Below are 18,821 nucleotides of genomic sequence, written 5' to 3' on the forward strand. Positions count from 1 at the left end.
AGGAACCAACTAAGGCCTACCTGAATTCGTAAAGAAAGTTTCACTGGAATACAGCCAGGCTCATTCCTGAACCTCTTGCTGCTGTCCGTCTGCAAGGGCAGAGGTGAGGAGTTGCAACAGAAATGATATGGCCTATACAGCCCAAAGTGTTTCATATCTAACCCTTTACAGAAAACATTTGCCAACCCCTGACCTAAACCGTGTAAGCACCCAACTCCCAGATAAATATCTAAAGTCAGCCAGCCGCATATTGTTCCAAAGCAACTAACGATACAGTCAGCTTTTCTCATTTCAAATTCTTACTTCCTTAACAGGCTTCTCACCTCTCTTTTGGCCAGTTACATTGGAGAAAGGGTTAAGTCAGGGTTCTCAACCTTGGCCATTTTGACATTTCCAGCCAGATAATTCTGTTTGGGGGCAGGGGGCTGTCCTGTACATTGTAGGATATTTAGTGTTTAGCAGCATTTCTGGTCACCATCCATTACATGCCAAGAGTACCACTCCATCCAAGCTGTGACCACCAAAAACGTCTCCAAACGCTGCCAAGTGTCCCCTGGAGGTAAGGGACAAAATCACCCCTCTACTTTGAGAATATTAGGTTTAGTAAATAGAAAGAAAGAGGCATGATTATCAGGAGGGGGAAAAAATGACATACAGATTCTACTTACCTTACGACCAATAATGGGCATCTTCCTGGTAAGCTTAAAACATTTCTTTTTAAACCTTGACCATAAACCTAAAAGAAACAAATGGTTCTCTTATTCAAATAAATTTCCATGGATATGACCTGTATATAGCAACCATTCAACATGTCTTCTACAACCTCACTTGCCTTCTAATTGCAAAAAGTTTCTTTCCTTTAAAAAATAAAAAAAAACTTTTAAATTTATATTTGTGAATAAGTACTATATTTACATGGTTCGAAATTTTAAAAATACAAACGCATACACACACAGTAAAGTAGTGAAGCTTCCCTCTCTCGAACCTATCCCCCCGACCCTCACGCTACCTCCCAGAGTTTCTTTATGCATACATGTGCAACAGTAAAGCTATAATATTATTTGTCTCCCTTTTTTTGCACAAAAAGTAGCACACTCTAGCACTGTGGTAGACCTTGTTTTTCCACTTAGGAGTATTATCGTAAAGATCAGTGCATCCTCATTCATTTTTATAGCTGCAGAGTATTCCATTATATGGATGTGCCAAAATTTATTTAACCTGCCCTTTAATTATGGATATATAGGTTGCTTCTAATATTTGCTATTAAAAATCAGGCTGAAATAAATAACCTTGTAACACACACCACACTGCACACCTACAGGATAAACTCCCAGAAGCAGAACTACTAGGCCATATGACATATGTATTCCAGAATTCTTGACCTTCCTAAGGTTTCTAGATATTCAACATTTCTCTTCCTTCCCCCAAGACTAAAGGCCAGCCCCTGTTTTTAGCTTGTTTTGCTTGGATCTATGTCCAGCCTCTCATCCAACACAGATTCTAACATTTTCTGGACCTACAAATGCCCCCAAAATTGTGGATGCTAGCCAGGCACCGTGGTTCACACCTCTAATCCCAGCACTGTGGGAGGCCAAGGTGGGAGGACTGCTTGAGCACAAGAGTGTGAGACCAGCCTGGGCAACACAGTGAGACTCCGTCTCAACAAAAAGAAAAAAAAGTTTGAAAAATCATAGATGCCAGAGTCCACTCTGTCAGGCAGTACACAGAACAAATAGGGAATGCTAATCCTGTCAATTATAATAATCATAAATACATGGCATCTAAATAGACTAGCAGACCTTCTGATGCATTCACAATCAATGTATCTCAACTGACTATAACAACAGCATTCTGAGGCTGGCACAGAAGGCATTATATACAATCCACAAGTGACATAAAAGGCAATGGAAGATCAAAGCATCAAAACTTGCTCAAGGCCACAGATAAAATCAGTGACGGAGCAAAGTTTTAACTGAAGTCTTGTTATTTTCAGTCCAGGATTCCCAGGACTCTACACTGCTTCAAATGTACCACAGGAATTTTCTGTTTGAGTCTATAAGAATCTAAGCCTGGCTTTTTTATACAAGGTGTGAACTGAATATGAACTTCTACTGCATTCCTAGGAGATCTAGGAATTCCCACTTTCCTGGCCAGAAGGAGCTCCCTCTTCACTCAACAACCACGGGATGCATCTGTACCCCCTTTCTGTATCTACCACATCATGCCTTATGTCTCTGCTAGTTGTTTTTGCTTCAGCTGCATCCCTCTTTCTAACTCTTCCTAGAGTACACATTCTGTAAACGCCTGGGACAAAACCAGGTAACTAAGACACAGACTGAATAAGACGACAAAGGGACTGAAACCGCTTGTTTGTGGTTACTTTTTGTTTAAATTTTGGAGTATTTCCTTCTAGCCCTATGTTCTACACACTGTAATACATACCTGAGATCCTGTATAATGTAAAATAACTGTATCCTCCTCATGGATAGCACTTTCTACATTATTAACAATTCTTTCTAAACATATTTTCTAATGTTATAATAGTCCATCAAATGACTATAATGTAATATTGGATAATTTAGCTTCTTGTTATTCAACTATTTCTAACTGTTAAAGCTGTACAGATTCAGAGCTGCTTCCTTATTTGATGAAGTAATTAATGAGGTAAAAAGTAGTCCAAAAATCAGCAAACTGGGCCAGCTGTCCCGAACTATAGTAATGTGACTAGGTGAAGGATTAAAAAAAAACTAATTTTGTGGAAGTTGTGAGAAAAAAATGGTACAGGATAAAAAGAACAGAATACAGCGTCAGAGATGAAGAAACTAAAAATAAAAAGATCCCATGGTCATGACCTAAAAGGATTATCTCAAAAGTCCCCAGAGGTACAGAAAGAAAAGTAATTAGAATTTTTTAGTGGGATTGAGAGTAAGGAGAAGAAGGAAGATTGGGAGATGGTCAAAAGGACAGAAAATTCCAGTTAGATGGAAGCAATAAGTTCAAGAGATCATGGTGACACAGTAAATAAAAATGTGTTGCGTACGTAAAGATTGCTAAGAAAGTAGATTTTAAGTGTTCTCACCATTAAAAAAGGTACATGAGGCCGGGTGTGGAGGTTTACACCTGTAATCCCAGCACTTTGGGAGGTCAAGGCGGGTGGATCACGAGGTCAGGAATTCAAGACCAGCCTGACCAACATGGTGAAACCCTGTCTCTACTAAAAATACAAGAATTAGCTGGTGGTGGTGGCATGCGCCTGTAATCCCAGCTACTCAGGAGGCTGAAGCAGATGAATCACTTGAACCCAGGAGGTGGAGGCTGCAGTGAGCCGAAATCGCGCCATTGCACTCCAGCCTGCATGACCAGAGCAAAACTCCATCTCAAAAAAAAGTACGTGAGGTAATCGTGTTAGTTTGATTGAGCCATTCCACAACTTACACATATTTGAAAACATCATGTTGTACACCATAAACATACAATTTTTATTTGTTAATTTAAAAAAAGAATTCAAAAAGTTTAAGATAACAAAATAGAAAATGCCAGTGTAAGGACAATGCATGGTTCTTAACAGTTTACAAATTCCACTTATGCAAAAGATGCCATTCAGTCCTCATATTACCCGTGACAAGGTAAAGCAGCTATTATGATGTCCATTTTATTGCAAGGAAATAGGCTGAGAGAGCTTAAGGGTGTCGCCCAAGGTGGCACAACAAGAGACTGAGAGTTTATCATTTCCTCCATGACATAAAGCTGATTTCTGTTGGTAAACCATGGACAACCCACAGTTAAAATCAATGTTAAAGTAAAAGTAATAAACTGTGAGCTGATAATCACAGAGCAGACTGAAGGAAGAGGCTGCTAAACCCCTGCCCAGCTCATGCTGCTGCCCACTTCTCCTCTACCCCAGGCTCCATCCTTTGTTCCAGAACTACTCTCTTCCCTCAGGAGGGATTCAGTGTTGGAAGATCAGCAAAATTCATCACTAGTCCAGACTTCAGACTCCTCTAGTGCAGTGTAACTAAAAATAACTCGATTGTTCAGCAACATATGGCAAGTGAGCGAGTGCTAAAAAAGTGAATATTCTATCAAAATTATCCCTGATCTCTGGAGGGAAGACATTCTTATCTGTATCTAAAATTCAAGTTGGAAGTTACCAAATGAAAGTGTGCTGTGTGTGTATGTGCTAAATTGTACAAAATTGTCAACATTTGACGATTTTACAAAATTACATTTTGTATGGTTCAAACTGGATTCAGATATAGAAACCGAGAAATACAAATAGTGGTATCCTTCAGTAGTAAGATTTTAATCTTGTTCTTATTATTTATCCATATTGTCCAACTTTTCCAGAGTGAACATGTACTGCTTTTGTTTTATAATATATCTTTAGAAACAAAACAACTCAGCTGGGCATGGTGGCTCATGCCTGTAATCTCAGCACTTTGGGAGGCCGAGGCAGGCGGATCACCTGAGATCAAGAGTTCAAAACCAGCCTGGCCAACAGGGCGAAAATACATCTCTACTAAAAATACAAAAATTAGGCAGGCGTAGTAGTGTGCGCCTATAATCCCAGCTACTCAAGAGGCTGAGGCAGGGAGAATTGTTTGAACCCAGGAGGCAGAAGTTACAGTGAGCCGAGATCGTGCCACCACACTCCAGCATGGGTGACAGAGCGAGACTCCGTCTCAAAAAAAAACCTCAAATGGCTTGGAGTTCAGCCCACAAGGATTTAAATGGCATATCTCATCAGTATACTATGACTAACAATATTCTCATGGAAAATTGGCCTCTCAGAGGCCAGCATATTCCTTTTTGACCACTAAAAGCAAGTAAGTATCAGAACCTAAGATGGCTGTGTCTCTACTATTAGCTAAGCAAAATGTATGGCACAGTGAACTGCAGAACTGAAAACAGAAGTAAATACCTAACCACAAAAAAAATGAAAAAATGGGAGGTAATGCATGTTAATTAGCTCAATTTAGCCATTTCACAATGTATACATATTTCAAAACAATATGTTGTACATGATAAATACAAACAATGTTTATTTGCCAATTAATTTTTTAAAATTTTAAAAGAAGTAAATACCTAAAGTTAATACTAATCATAGCAAGTAACATATAAATCTCAGATCTCTAAGCTTAGCCTTGTTTCATAAACGTACCACCTTTGAATGGTCGTACATTTGTAAAACAAGGTGGTACCATAAATAAATGGTGATTGCCAGGGGATGGGGGAGAGAGTAATGGGCAGTTATTATTTGATGTTTATTAAAATGGAGTTCCAGTGGGGCGATGAAAAAGTTCTGGTAGTAGTGATGCCTGTACAATAATGTGAATGTACTTTCTGCCACACAACTAACTCTACACTTAAAAATGGTTAAAGTGGTAAATTTTATGTTATATATATTTTATTATAATAGAAAGATGCATAAGCAAAGACTGATTTTTTTTTTAATGAAAAGTTAAAAAATAGAAAGTACATTTCTTGCCACCCTCAGAGTCCTATAAAATGGGCCGCTTACTCACTGAATTGAATACCTCCTAGGAAAGGAATAAGCATGAGCAGAAGGACACGAGCTACATCCATATCCAAACCATTGAGCAGATGCAGTGGAAGGGCTGGCCAGTCTAATTTCTCAGAGTTTATCAGAAAATCTTGCAAGGACTAGGAGCAGCAACTGAGGACAAGGTTTTTTAAAGCCGGGGTGAGCTACAGATTTACACAGGAGAGTCACGTCTCATTTCTACTTTAATTTAAAAACTCTAAGCAGTTGGAACTTGCTTCTTGGTTGTCATGATTTGCAATGTTTACTGTGCCATAAACAGCTAAGAAGCTATTTGCAGGGTAAAGAGATAAAAATGGAATCTGGCTTCTAAATTGACTTTCCTTGAACAAGAGAAGAAAAGCAGAAAAAACATAGTAAAAGAGCCCTTTTAAACAGGTGTTATCAGGGAAGCAAAGTGGTGGGGAAATTTCAAGCAAATGAGAAACAGCTAATGATTATCTTCAATGTTACTGTTTACTTACCTCAAGGAAGTTAACTCCGATACCCTACTAAGAGTGGGGAAAGGGTGCAGGGGAGTGTTACAGAACATCCAGCACCAAATCTACTACTTGTATTTATGTACTAACAACACTTACCAAGCGCAGACTGCAGAGGAAAATAACTCATAAGAAAGGTAACACGCAACAAGGTTTCTAGGTGGGAAAAAGGTGGGTGGGCAGGAGAGGGGCTTAATCCTAAGCAAAGGTGGAAGATTCAGAAGCAGATCACTGAGAAGTGGCCTCTTCTTCCCCATGTTGATCTAGCACTGAGTCACTTCTAGGACGCTCAAAGTATACGATCCCCTGACACCAGAAGTTCAACTCCAAGAGGAGAGAGATCCGGTACCACTTGTGCAGATATCCCCACAGCCTGATGCAGTCCCTGGCACATAACAAGCACTCAAGTGGTCACCATATAAGTGCTGTTCCAATTTCACCTAATCTTTACTGAAAAGGATAGCACAAAATGAAAGGCAATAAATTCCTGCTCTGGGAACTCCAGGTGACATAACTATGTTCTAGGAAAGAAACTGGTACCAAAGGTTTAAGCCATACGGAGATATCTGTGGATCCTTACAATGATTAATTCTAAGGTGTTTTTACATAAACTACAAATCCAAAAAAAAATCAATGTAAAGAGTATTAGTTACACAAGAGTCCTGTTGTAACGTGACCAATCAGAAGACAAAGTACCGCTTCACATTTAAACAGATTTTAAAAATAAGAACCAAACCAGGGCCGGGCATGGTGGCTCATGCCTGTAATCCCAGCACTTTGGGAGGCTGAGGCAGGTGGATCACGAGCTCAAGAGATCGAGACGATCCTGGCCAACATAGTGAAACCCCATCTCTACTAAAAATACAAAAATTAGCTGGGCGTGGTGGCACCTGCCTGTAGTCCCAGCTACTCGGGAGGCTGAGGCAGGAGGAACACTTGAACCTGGGAGGCAAAGGTTGCAGTGAGCCAAGATTAGGCCAGTGTACTCCAGCCTAGCGAAAGATTGAGACTCTGTCTCAAAAAAAAAAAAAAAAAAAAAAAAAAAAAAAAAAAAAAAACAACAACAACAACCAAAGGCAATAAATTAGTCCTATCTGTCAGCAATTAGTTTGAGGCTAGTGACACACCACTACACCTTTACAGAGGAGACAGCATACTTACTCTCTGGCTGGAAGACAAACTCATATCCCCAGACTATCAGCAGGGTCCACACGACACTCCATGCAATTAGCTGCCAGGGCTCATACTTGGTGCAATGCCCATTTACATAATTCTTGGCTTTTGTGGAGTATACTTCCAAAATCTCTAAGTAGGGCTCAAAGGCCTTCTAGAAATACAAGAGAAAAATAGAAATATTACATTTAGAGAGAGAAAAGAAGTCTGTTCTTAGTTTGTACTTCAACTCTCATTTTTCAAGGGCAAGGTCAGCAATAATCTTATTATCATCTGCAGCCCTCAAGGCTTCTGTACCAGTCACTCCAGCAGCACTCCACTGCCACTTAGCAGCTAGTGGACTTTGAGACTATTTTTGATCTTGTGCCTATTTTATACAGTAAGAGGGTTAAGCCAGATCGTCCCTTCAGCCCTAAAGTTTCTATATGACTGCCAGAATCACTGTTCCACTCTCTTAACTCAAACTAATACCCCCAATATGAATGTCATTTCTCTTCTCTATTTGAATCTTTCCTATTCTCTACCCTAGTGGTCAGCAAACTGGTTCTGTAATGAGCCTGATACTAAATTATTTTATATTTTAAGTGTTGCGAAGCAAAGGTCCTCCTTTACAACTACTCATCTCTGCTGCTGGAGGGCAAATATAGTCACAGTTAGTGTGTAAACAAAGGAACATGGCTGTGTTCCAACACAATGTAATTATGGGCACCAAAATTTGAATTTCATACAATTTTCATGTTCACAAAATATTCTTTAACAATTTTTAAAATGTAAAAATCATTCGTAGCACAAGGACCACATAAAAGAAGGCAAGAGCCAGATATGGCTTGTAGACCACAATTTACCAACGCCTGCTCTAAGGCCTTACTTGACTCTTAGCAACCATATCTTATCATCATGTGTATTCCTCACAACACCTGGTACAAGCAAGAAAAAACATGTCCTCTGTAAACTTACCAGAGTATCTCATTCACAAGAATTCCTCTCTCCCTTTAAATTATCCTCCAGTACTCATTTGTGGTAAGTCCTATACAGAGCTTAACACAACCTGCCTTGCAGTCTACTCATCTGTTTCTTATCTCCCTGACTATATGGTTAGGTCCTTGAAGACAAACCAGTTCTATTAATATGTACAATCCCCTACAATGCCCTGTACAAACTAAGGTCATTTTATAGTTTACTATTCATTCACTGAATCAACATTGATTAAGCATCTCCAGGGTTGAAGGCAGTAAGCTGGGGAAGTGTTCAGGTACATATCATAGTTCCAAGTCTATACTGAATTTACAATCTAATGCAAGAGGTAGATGTGTGTCCATATACACACACAGGCACGTACACATATAAACAAATCACTAAAACTTCTCAGGGGAATAGTCACAAAAAACATATGAGTGCCAAGATGAAGCACTGACGAAGGACTATCTAACTCTGAAGGGATAAAGATAATGACAGAGGATAAAATTTAAGCCGGTTAAGAGGGTGAAAGAAAATTCTCTAGGTAGAAAAGTTAAAAGGAAAAAAATCACACCAGAAAGAGAGGATAGTAGCTGCAAATGCATAAAAAGAGTCTGCATATGGCAAAAGTTCTATGTGGCAAAGTGTAAGCTACATGATAGCAGGGACCATTTCTGTCTCATCCAGTGCTAAATCCCCAACATGTGGCAGAGTGCCTGGCACACAATTTATACTGAATACAAACATGGACAGTGGCTGACAGTGCCCAACTAACAGTGACCAAGTAAATGAGTGAACACTTAAATCAGAGACCTGAAGCTGGGAGAAGTATGCTAGGTTCATGATATGGTTTGGATACCTATCCGCCAAATCTCATGTTGAAATGTGATTCCCAGTATTGGAGATGAGGTCTGGTGGGAGGTGACTGGATCATGGGGGCGCATCTTTCATGAATGGTTTAGTACCATCCCCTTGGTGATAAATGAGTTCTTGCTCAGTTAGTTCATGTGAGATCTGGGTGTTTAAAAGTCTAGGACCTCCCCCCTCTCTCTTTCTTGCTCTCACTCTTGCCATGTGACGTGCCTGCTCAAGTTTTGCCTTTCACCATGATTGTAAGCTTCCTGAGGTCTCACCAGAAGCAGATGTTGAAGCCATGTTTGTACAAATATGCAGAAACGTGAGCCAATTAAACCTCTTTTCTTTATAAATTACCCAAACTCAGGTATTTCTTAACAACAATGCAAGAATGGGCTAATTCAGTCCATATTTAAAAAGGACTTAGAAAAACTGATATATAAACTGATAGGAACTTTTTTAAAGCAATAAAGTATACAAATAAACACGTTCAAGGATATTCATTTCAGTATTCTCTCTAATAACAGAAGGGAAAAAATAATGTAAATGTCCACCCACAGAAGAATGGTTAAATAAACTGTAATATGTGCATTTTATGTACCCATACTATGAAACATTAAAAAGAAGACAGATCTACATGAACTACGTAGAAAAAATTCCAGAACATAGTATCAGGTAAAAATAAGTAAATTATAAACAATAGCAATAAAACAAAACAAAGGGCATGGATTTTTAAGTATGTGAGTAATTTTGTCGGTTGTGGGTACAGATCATTCAAAATTTTCAAGTTCAAGTTCAAGAGACTGGTTAACTATGATGTTAATAGTTAATATCACTATTAACTACGGTAAGACTAGAAGAGAAGGGAAGATAAAGAAGGTAGAAGATGTTTTGAGAAAAACATAATGATACTGACTTAAATATATTCCTATTGGATATCCACATCCAATGTTCTAGTAGGAACATGAAAGCTTAGAAAAAGGACAGATACTCAACAAATGTTTGTTGAAAACGTTTATACCTGCAATGGACTGAATGTTTACATCCTCCCAAAATTCATATGTTGAAATCTAACCCTCAAGCTGATGGTGGGAGGAAGAGGGAGCCTTTGGGAGGTCATTAGATCATGAAGGCAGAGGCCTCGTGAATAAGATTAGTGACTTTATAAAAGAGACCTTAGAGAGCAAATTTGCCCCTTCTACCATGTGAAGACACAGTGAGAAGACATTTTCTATGAACCACTTTCACGAAGGCCACCTTCCAGGAAGCGGGCCTCATCAGGCACCATATCTGCTGTTGCCTTGATCTTGGGCTTCCTGGCCTCCAGAACTGAGAGAAATGGATTTTTGTTTATATACCACCACCTTTATGGCGTTTTGTTATAGCAGCCTGAATGGACTCAGACAATACTCTTAGTAATTAGACTGTGTTATAAGGTAATTAACATTAGACAACTATCAGGTTCCCTGGAGGGCTACCCATGGAGACAGTTTATCTGCAATTCCCCAATAGTTCTTGGTGGCCATTCCCCAGAGCCCACTGCTGCATCAACTACCTCAATCCAAAGCAACGGCAATACCAGCCAAAACCTGGGAAAGACCAGAGGAGTCTATCATCAAAAGTATGTCATGATTTCTATCATTATAAAGACTCGTCTAGTGTGAAAGTTGTGGTCAAACCAGATGGTTAAATACTGTGTATGAACGAGATGATGAAAGAACAATCATTCAGATTAGCTTTTCTTCTGGTTATACTAATTCTTAATTCACCCAGAAAACAGAGGTTACCAATGTCAAAAGATGACTATAGATAATATGAACAATTCACAGCACTGAATAAAAAAGTAATATAACTAGTACTAGGGTGACAGCAAAGAACCAGCAAATGCAAACTAATTTTTAAAAGCCTTAAAATTAAGATATAAAGACATTCCTCACTAACATTTAAAAAATTATATTTAGCAAGAATATATTTTCTTTGTATGTGCTTTGATTCTTACAAAGATAATGGCAATTCTTAAATTCAAAGGGGATCCTTTAAAAGGAGATATATATAAATTCTTTAACACCAAAGACAGAATGACACTGTAGTTGGATGAGTCCTGACAAGCTTTTTGAGTAGTCAACTAGTTGATCACAGAAATTACATCTCCTGGCATCATTCTAAGGTCCTCCTAGGTTACTACAAACAACCTAGGCTCAGTCCCCAATGTAGATGCAACTCACAACACTGACAGCTCACTGAATTATCGGGCTCTGTGGCGTAATGTATCCTATCTCCTTGGAATAAAGGATGATGCAGTTCCTTAGGGCCTTGAAAATAGCACAAACCCCAGCCTGGGCCCTGATGCAATACTCCAGCCCTTGGGAAGCACAGAATCTAAGAGCTGAAGGGAACTTGGAAGATCAAGTCTAACATTTTCATTTTACAAGCAGAGACCCCAAAGTGAAATGACAGGACTACGCTCATACAGACATGCTTGTGTTTAAGTGGAGTCTAGGAACGCGTGCCTCTTGACTCAGTATTCAGCACTCTTTCAATTCTTGATTTTCAGTATTCATAGGCAGAGGAGTAACACATGACAATCCAGTAGCATCCCAAGAATTTTCTTTTCACAATTTATGTTATTGACAGGATCTACCTTGGATACATGGTACCATGTATAACATACTAAAACTATACCGTTAGGTCATGACTATAGATAAACATCTAGATCAACCTTGTCCAACATGCAGTCCAGGAGAGCTCTGAATGTAGCCCAGAACAAATTTGTAAACTTTCTTAAAACATCATGAGATTTTTTTTGCAACTTTTATTTTTTTTAAGCTCATCAGCTATCATTAGTATATTTTACGTGTGGCCCAAGACAATTATTCTTCCAATGTGGCCCAGGACAGCCAAAAGATTGGACACCCCTGATCTAGACAGAGATGGCACAGAAGTTAATGTGATTATAATTACTATTCCCACTATGTCTTTTTACTTATAGCAGTACAGTACTTTTTTGTCTATATATCTCTGAATATATACTTATAATTCTTAGGCTTCTGTTTATTTCAACTTTATCAATGTATTGTGTCTCTGGAAATACAAGAACTGTGAATGGTCATCCATGAAGGCCACTAGCTTACTGCGCAACTCCAGGTAAATTATTTCACCAACCTTTATGTTTTTATGTAGAAGAAGAAACATAAGAACAATACAGTCATAAAATAAGCTGCATTGTATATGTGTGTGCCTGGGTGGGGACAGGGGACAGGGGAGTTTATCTCCAACCCTTGCTTAATAGAACAGTAGTTTTGGTAGTTTCTACAAGTAAAACATTCCTTCCTTCACTGTTATAAAATTGGAAAGGTATTCCTCTAGAATAAAAAAACAAACAAAAAATTATTTGCCCAGTGAATAATATTTTTATAAGTGTAATATTAAAGGAAAAAAACAAACTCTGATAAACCTTAGCAGTAGGAATATTCATAATTTTAACTACTTTAAAGAGCTATTGTCAAATAATGAGTAAACTAGCCTTTCTCTTGTTTATTCCATTTCCAATCCAATGATTAGATTTCAGATGAAACCCAAAAGGCATTGAAATAGTACTCAATAATCCTAATCATTAGACAAAAAGCAGCTCCTAGAATTTATGGGACCTTGGTAGCCCACTCTCCCCAATGACATAAAACTCTTTCAGCCTTCACTTTAAGGGTGCAAGACCTTTTCGTGAATGTAATCAACAGCAGAAGGCTACAAATATTGTAAATTTGGGGTATGCTACTTGTTAGACCACTGAGTTTCAAACTGTTCCAACATGTGTATTAGATTCTACGTGTATGAGATTGTGTTGTAAATGTATTTTACAACACAATCTAATACATGTAGAAACAGAAAGATATAAAACCAAAAGTTTCCAAAATAATACTTAGCACCTTATTACTTGTAACGTACTCACATTTCTATTTCTTCCTTCTTTAACGCTTGATCTACTAAACTGATTTTGTGTGCCTCTAAATGGATCATAATCTGCAGTTTTAAAACCAGTGCTTCAGAGTGATTTTACTTCTTGCTTCCTTAAATTTAGAACGTGGTTGTGTGAGGGAGCTAACACTAATGTTATTTTCCACTCTACACAATCTCAGTGCTTTTTATACTTATGATTTATTCTCTTAACATTTTTGTGAGGTCAGGAATATGATCTCAAGTCATGAGTTACTTCCTGACAGTAGACCACAGCTATCCCCAATGATACTAAACTCTTTTAATCTCCAAATCACTTCAAGAGAGCAAAAGATTCCAGAAGCAAACTTCCAATAGTAGCACTACCCACCCCTTGCTACCTCCAAAAAAATCTTAAGAACTGGTACTGCTCGTGACCAAATACCAATTAGGCAGTGATATTTTTTCCTTATTAAATTACTTCAGCTTCAATTTATACCTAAAGAAACATTCTACAAATGAATATTACTAAAAGAGAAAAGCCATCTGGCAAACACTTCCAGACCCACACTGGATGATGCATCTTTCCTTGGAGCTAATACAATCCTTTCTCCATTACTCAACCTAACTACCTGCTATGATTTGAGTGTCCCCCCTAAAACTCACAATGAAATTTAATTGCCACTGTAACAGTGTTGAGAGGTGGGATCTTTAACAGGTGATTTAGATTAGGAGTGTTATGTCCTCATGAGTATATTAATGCAATTATCTTGGGAGTGGGCTTCTGATAAAGGATGATGTCTTGGCCCATCCCCTATAGCTCGCGTGCTCACTTGCCCTGCTGCCATGTTATTATTCAGCAAGAAGGCCCTCACTAGATATCAGTGCCATGTTCTTGGATTTCCCAGCCTCTAGAATCATTAGCCAAATAAACTTCTATTGTTTATAATTACCCAATCTGTGGTATTCCGCTATCACAGCAGAAAATGGACTAAGACACCCTGTATATTTGTTTTATTCAAAAGCAACAGCACCTCCATTCAGGTAGTCCCTCAAAGCTAGCTACCATGGCAACCTAGAAAGAGCTCTGCTCTGTAATGTTGTCTCTGCTATACATACGCCTACTGCTGTTTAAGAGTTTCAGTCATTCAACAATTATTTTTGGAGTGCCTACTGCATGAAGGCAATATTTTATAGGGATCAGAGTTCATCCACTTGTTTCACTAAAAACTTTCTCTTCCCTCTAAAACTCAAAGATTTGGTGACCCCCGATTACAGAAAGAATAAAACTAATTTAGAAAAAGAGGCCATGACAACATGCACAGGAAAGAGTGAAGCACTTAAAAAGTATTAACTTTTTAATTTGGCCAGGCACAGTGGCTCCTACCTTTAATCCCAGCACTCTGGGAGGCCAAGGCGGGTAGATCACCTGAGGTCAGCAGTTTGAGACCAGCCTGGCTAACATGGGGAAACCCTGTCTCTACTAAAAATACAAAAATTAGCCAGACATGGTGTACACCTGTAGTCCCAGCTTTTCGGGAGGCTGAAGCATGAGAATCACTTGAACCTGGGAGGCGGGGGTTGCAGTGAGCCAAGATCACACCACTGCACTCCAGCCTGGGCGACAGAGCAAGACTCTGTCTCAAAAAAAAAAAAAAAAAAAAAAATTAACTTTTTAACGTAATTAAAATGTTTAAAATAAATTTATTTTATAAAAATAATTTTATCTTTTAAATTTATTAAAATTTAATTTAATGAGAATACATAGCCTTATACAACTTTAAAACTCTAAATGGCTTTCATGTTATTTTATTTGTACTTTATAACTTCATGAGGCTATTAGATTAAGAATGTACAGGTCATTTACACATTACAAAGTACTTGTAATCCCAGCACTTTGAGAGGTTAAGGCAGGAGGATCCCTTAAGGCCAGGAATTCAAGACCAGCCTGAGCAACATAACAAGATCCTATCCCTACAAAAAAAAAATTTTAAAAACAAACAAACAAAAAAGCAGGCATGGTGGCACACTCCTGTAGTCCCAGCTACTCGGCAGGGTGAGGCAGGAGGATCACTTGGCCCGGGCATTTGAGGCCGCATTGAGCTATGAGCATGCTACTGCACTCCAATACAACTTGGGCAGCAGAGTGAGACTCTATCTCAGGAAAAGGAAAGGGAAAAGCAAAGGGAGAAGGAAAGGGAGAGGGAAGGAAAAGGAAAGGGGAAAAGGAAAAGGAAAGGGGAAAAGGAAAAGGAAAGGGAAAAAGGAAAGAAAAGAAAAAAACCATTATGTGCAGTATCACTTTATAGATGGGGAAAACTGAAGTCAAGAAAGGTTAAGTGACTTGCTGGGTCAAACTTACAGAAAGAGGCAAAGTCAGGACTTCACACTCAGAGCTGAATTCCACAAGATATTGGAACCATCTCTCAGGCTTCAAAACATTATAAATATCTACATACTAATTGGAAAAGTATGACCTAAAAGAAGAAAACCAAAGAACTGTAAGTAAAGCCAAACAGGGGAACCAACAAGATATTCCAATATATTCTCTCTTTACTGTTTTGCTCACATTAAAGAAAAACAGGCTGAAGATCAAAGAAAAACATTCCTGCTGACAGGCTGACCCACTCTACAAATAATTTTTGAACTGCCACAGGCACACAGATTCCCTGCCAAGGAAAATGTGGCAATTTTGCTCAGTGGATTATTGCACAGTGCTAAGTGAGTGAAGGTTGTATGGTCAAAACTGAAGTGCACACAAACCAGTTTCCTCGGGCTTCCATAACAACTTGTACCTCTCAAACTGACTCCTTGTCTGAATGTGGCTTGTTGGGCCACAACAGAGACATAGGGCCCTGAGGGTAAGTCTGTTATTCACTTGAGGAAATGTTCAAAACAGTAATGCCCTAATGATTTCACTGATCTATAGCTTCGTTATAGAGTCAAGTTTCCGGGAAAGCTACTTCACTACAGAAAGTTCCCCTTCACTCTCCTGTACAATGTCTTCTTCGCATTTCTTCTTTTTTTTTTTTTTAGACAGAGTCTTGCTCTATCACCCAGGCTGGAGTGCAGTGGCACAATCCTGGCTCACTGCAAGCTCCCGGGTTCACGCCATTCTCCTGCCTCAGCCTCTGGAGAAGCTGGGACTACAGGCGCCTGCTACCATGCCCGGCTAATTTTTTGTATTTTTAGTAGAGACAGGGTTTCACCATGTTAGCCAGGATGGTCTCGATCTCCTGACCTCGTGATCCACCCACCTCGGCCTCCCAAAGTGCTGGGATTACAGGCGTGAGCCACGGTGCCCGGCCTCTTCTTGGCATTTCTAATGTGCCACGTTTCCAGTGTGCCTCAAATCAGGGTATTTCTCAAGAGTCACTCAGGGCCAAACTGCATTAGCCTATTGCATTGTGAGTTAATTTGTCCTAGAAGGAAAGAATTCAACTCTGGTTAGGGAGAATAACCAAATAATTTTAATATATGAACTCTCTATGGTACCAGGTGCTGATAAGAGTACAAATTAGGAGGAGGATATAAGTCTTTTATCTCCTACACTGCCTAAAACAGCATCTTCAACACAGCAGAAACTCAACATTTATTCAAATAAAGTAAAGTAATTATGATATTGCCTATACTTTTGACAGTTTTGTTTTGCAAGATCCTAGGATGTTTCTGCCCCCTCTCCCACATCTGGCCTATTTAAGCTTAACAAGACACAGTGGCAGTAGGTTGAATCTGCAGAGGAGAATGGCTGGTTAACTGTAACTGGACTCTGCACACAGGGGCACTTGCCTACAAGTTCACAAGGTTCATCACATCATAGGCCATCACAGCTGAATCTGTCCTTCACAGATGAAGACACTGAGGCCTACAGGTCACAAAGCTCGGAAATAGTGGAGCCAGGACTCAAATCTTCTGGTTCAAAATGCATTGTTTTTTCCACTGCCTAGTTTTCCAGAGCCAAACTATCAGTGGCACAAATCAGGAGACCAACAGTTCTCACAGTCCTGTCAGCTAGTTTACTCCAAGAGCCAAAGGAAAGGCTCTCATCTTCACTACACTCCCAATGAAGGCATACAGAACTTCCAGATGACCTAAAAGCGTCCTACAAGGGCTGAGCATTTTGGGGAAGTGAACTGCTATTGTACGGCCTCCTCGAACAGCAAACTTCATTCTTCTCTAAGCTAGAGACTTACACTCATACTACTTATCTGCTTACAAAAGAAAGACGGAAAGAAATTAGTTTGAAAAGTATCAGAAGAGTTGTCTTCAAAATCATAAAATGTTACTGTCTGAAGGAACCTTAGAGACCACCTATCATCCAATCTCATTTCAGTGATGAAGAAACTGAGGCCAGAGACTAATACCAAAATGTGCCTTCCCTGGTTTCAAACCAGAGGCACAGCCCCCATGAGAATCTAACTACTTCTTCAATGTTCTTTCCATGAAGCCAGTGGGGTCCATCGATATCATCCAAGAAGCATGATTCCTGGAATGAATTATCTTCCTGGTCAGAATACCCCACCCAGAGGGTCACTGAGCACAGAATGTGTGTTTTGTAAACCTCCCTCAGGTGATTCTGACAGGCAACCCTGCTTAAGAATTGCTTCTCTTCCCCATCCTTTTCTTTCATTAAAAGATGACCCAGTAGCTGACTTAACATACTACTGACACCCAATCACCAAATGTAATGGCTACCCGGTATTCAGGTAGTGGTGAAAAGATACCCACCAAGCCTTCCTGGGAAGTGTTAGAAGTCAGGGCCCAGTCACGTCACTCTACTAGATATCCAATCATTGTTCCTGTCTAATATTTTTTCTTTGGCCAGATATTAATCAAAATCAAAATCTTCTACCCCACAATCTTGCAGAGATGACAGAATTTGTTATTTGTTTTCCTGAACTATTCAACACTCAATACTTTTTCCAGAAGGACCATAAATCTGAGCTTTAAAGCGGGAACGGGCTGTTGAGAAAAGAAAAATCTGTTCTACCCAGTTCAAATGTTACTCTAAGGACTAAGCTTCAGGTTAGGGAGTGAAGTTAAAATACAGAAGAGACTCAGAGAGTTAGTATATTTATTCTTACCAACTTCTGCACCACCCCCCAAAAAAACACAGAAAGCAAAGCTAATTTAATCTGATTTTCTTTCATATTACAGTCTACAGAACTCAAGTAAACAGGTAAGAAAACACTATTGTCTTTATAGCCTCCAAAGGCATTAAAGTTTATCATCAAAAACGCATCACAACCCGAAAGGGAAAATCCCCTTGGGTCATTAAAGAAGAACTGAGCAACAAAACCAGACAGCCATTCCAAGCAACCAGCAGTGACTGTGAGAAATGTCTGAGGAAACTGAATCATCATTTCTTAGGAGACAAAAAGAAAACCACATACTTCCCCCAAAATTCCACTATGTGAGTCAAGAGATCCAGTATCTGAGAAGTTTGTTTCAAAAAGCTTAAGAGTCTACATTTTCCCTTCTAGCCAGGCCTTGCCAGATACGTACACTTGGTACCATTCCCCAAGCACTAACTGCTCTACACTTAGCACAGGAGTATTCAGCCAAAGCATCTTTCCATCCCTGAAATAAGAAAAACATCTTGGCCACAGAAAGGACACACATATGAAATGTTCCCAAGTCATGAGAAGCGCACTCATGGAAAACCAAAGCTTTTAAGTTCCTAAAAGCTGAACCCGAAACATTGCTAAATGGTCCCTTTATTAATTTACTTGTGGTCAAGACAAGTGAACACAGATGCTGATTCTGTTAAGTAACAATTCTGAGCACCTCTCTTCTGAAATACATTTTTAAAAGTATCAGGAGGAGCTTATACTAGGAGAGAAGACTAAAATGCATAAAACTGA

The 18,821-nt window shown here is 39.2% G+C and overlaps 1 protein-coding gene across 22 annotated transcripts in view; it reads right to left on the reverse strand.

Annotated features, from left to right (window-relative positions):
- The window catches only part of SGPL1 (sphingosine-1-phosphate lyase 1), a 62,080-nt gene that overhangs the window by 28,127 nt on the left and 15,132 nt on the right, over positions 1 to 18,821 (reverse strand). For 7 of the 22 annotated variants that reach the window (XR_012417825.1, XR_012417826.1, XR_012417829.1 and 4 more), the window contains exons 3-4: positions 7,204 to 7,369; positions 669 to 736 (exon numbers count right to left, since the gene is read on the reverse strand). Coding sequence is in view for 15 of the 22 variants with exons in the window: in XM_045400110.2 (XP_045256045.1) it covers positions 669 to 736; positions 7,204 to 7,369 (234 nt within the window). In the remaining 7 variants the exon portion in view is untranslated. Of the gene's footprint in view, positions 1 to 20; positions 554 to 668; positions 737 to 7,203; positions 7,370 to 15,319; positions 15,435 to 16,214; positions 16,380 to 18,821 lie in introns of all 22 variants that reach the window. The other 15 variants (XM_045400106.2, XM_045400103.2, XM_045400104.2 and 12 more) reach the window with 7 other exon arrangements.

Source organism: Macaca fascicularis, chromosome 9 (assembly GCF_037993035.2).
Source record: "Macaca fascicularis isolate 582-1 chromosome 9, T2T-MFA8v1.1".
Classification (NCBI taxonomy): Eukaryota; Metazoa; Chordata; class Mammalia; order Primates; family Cercopithecidae; genus Macaca; species Macaca fascicularis.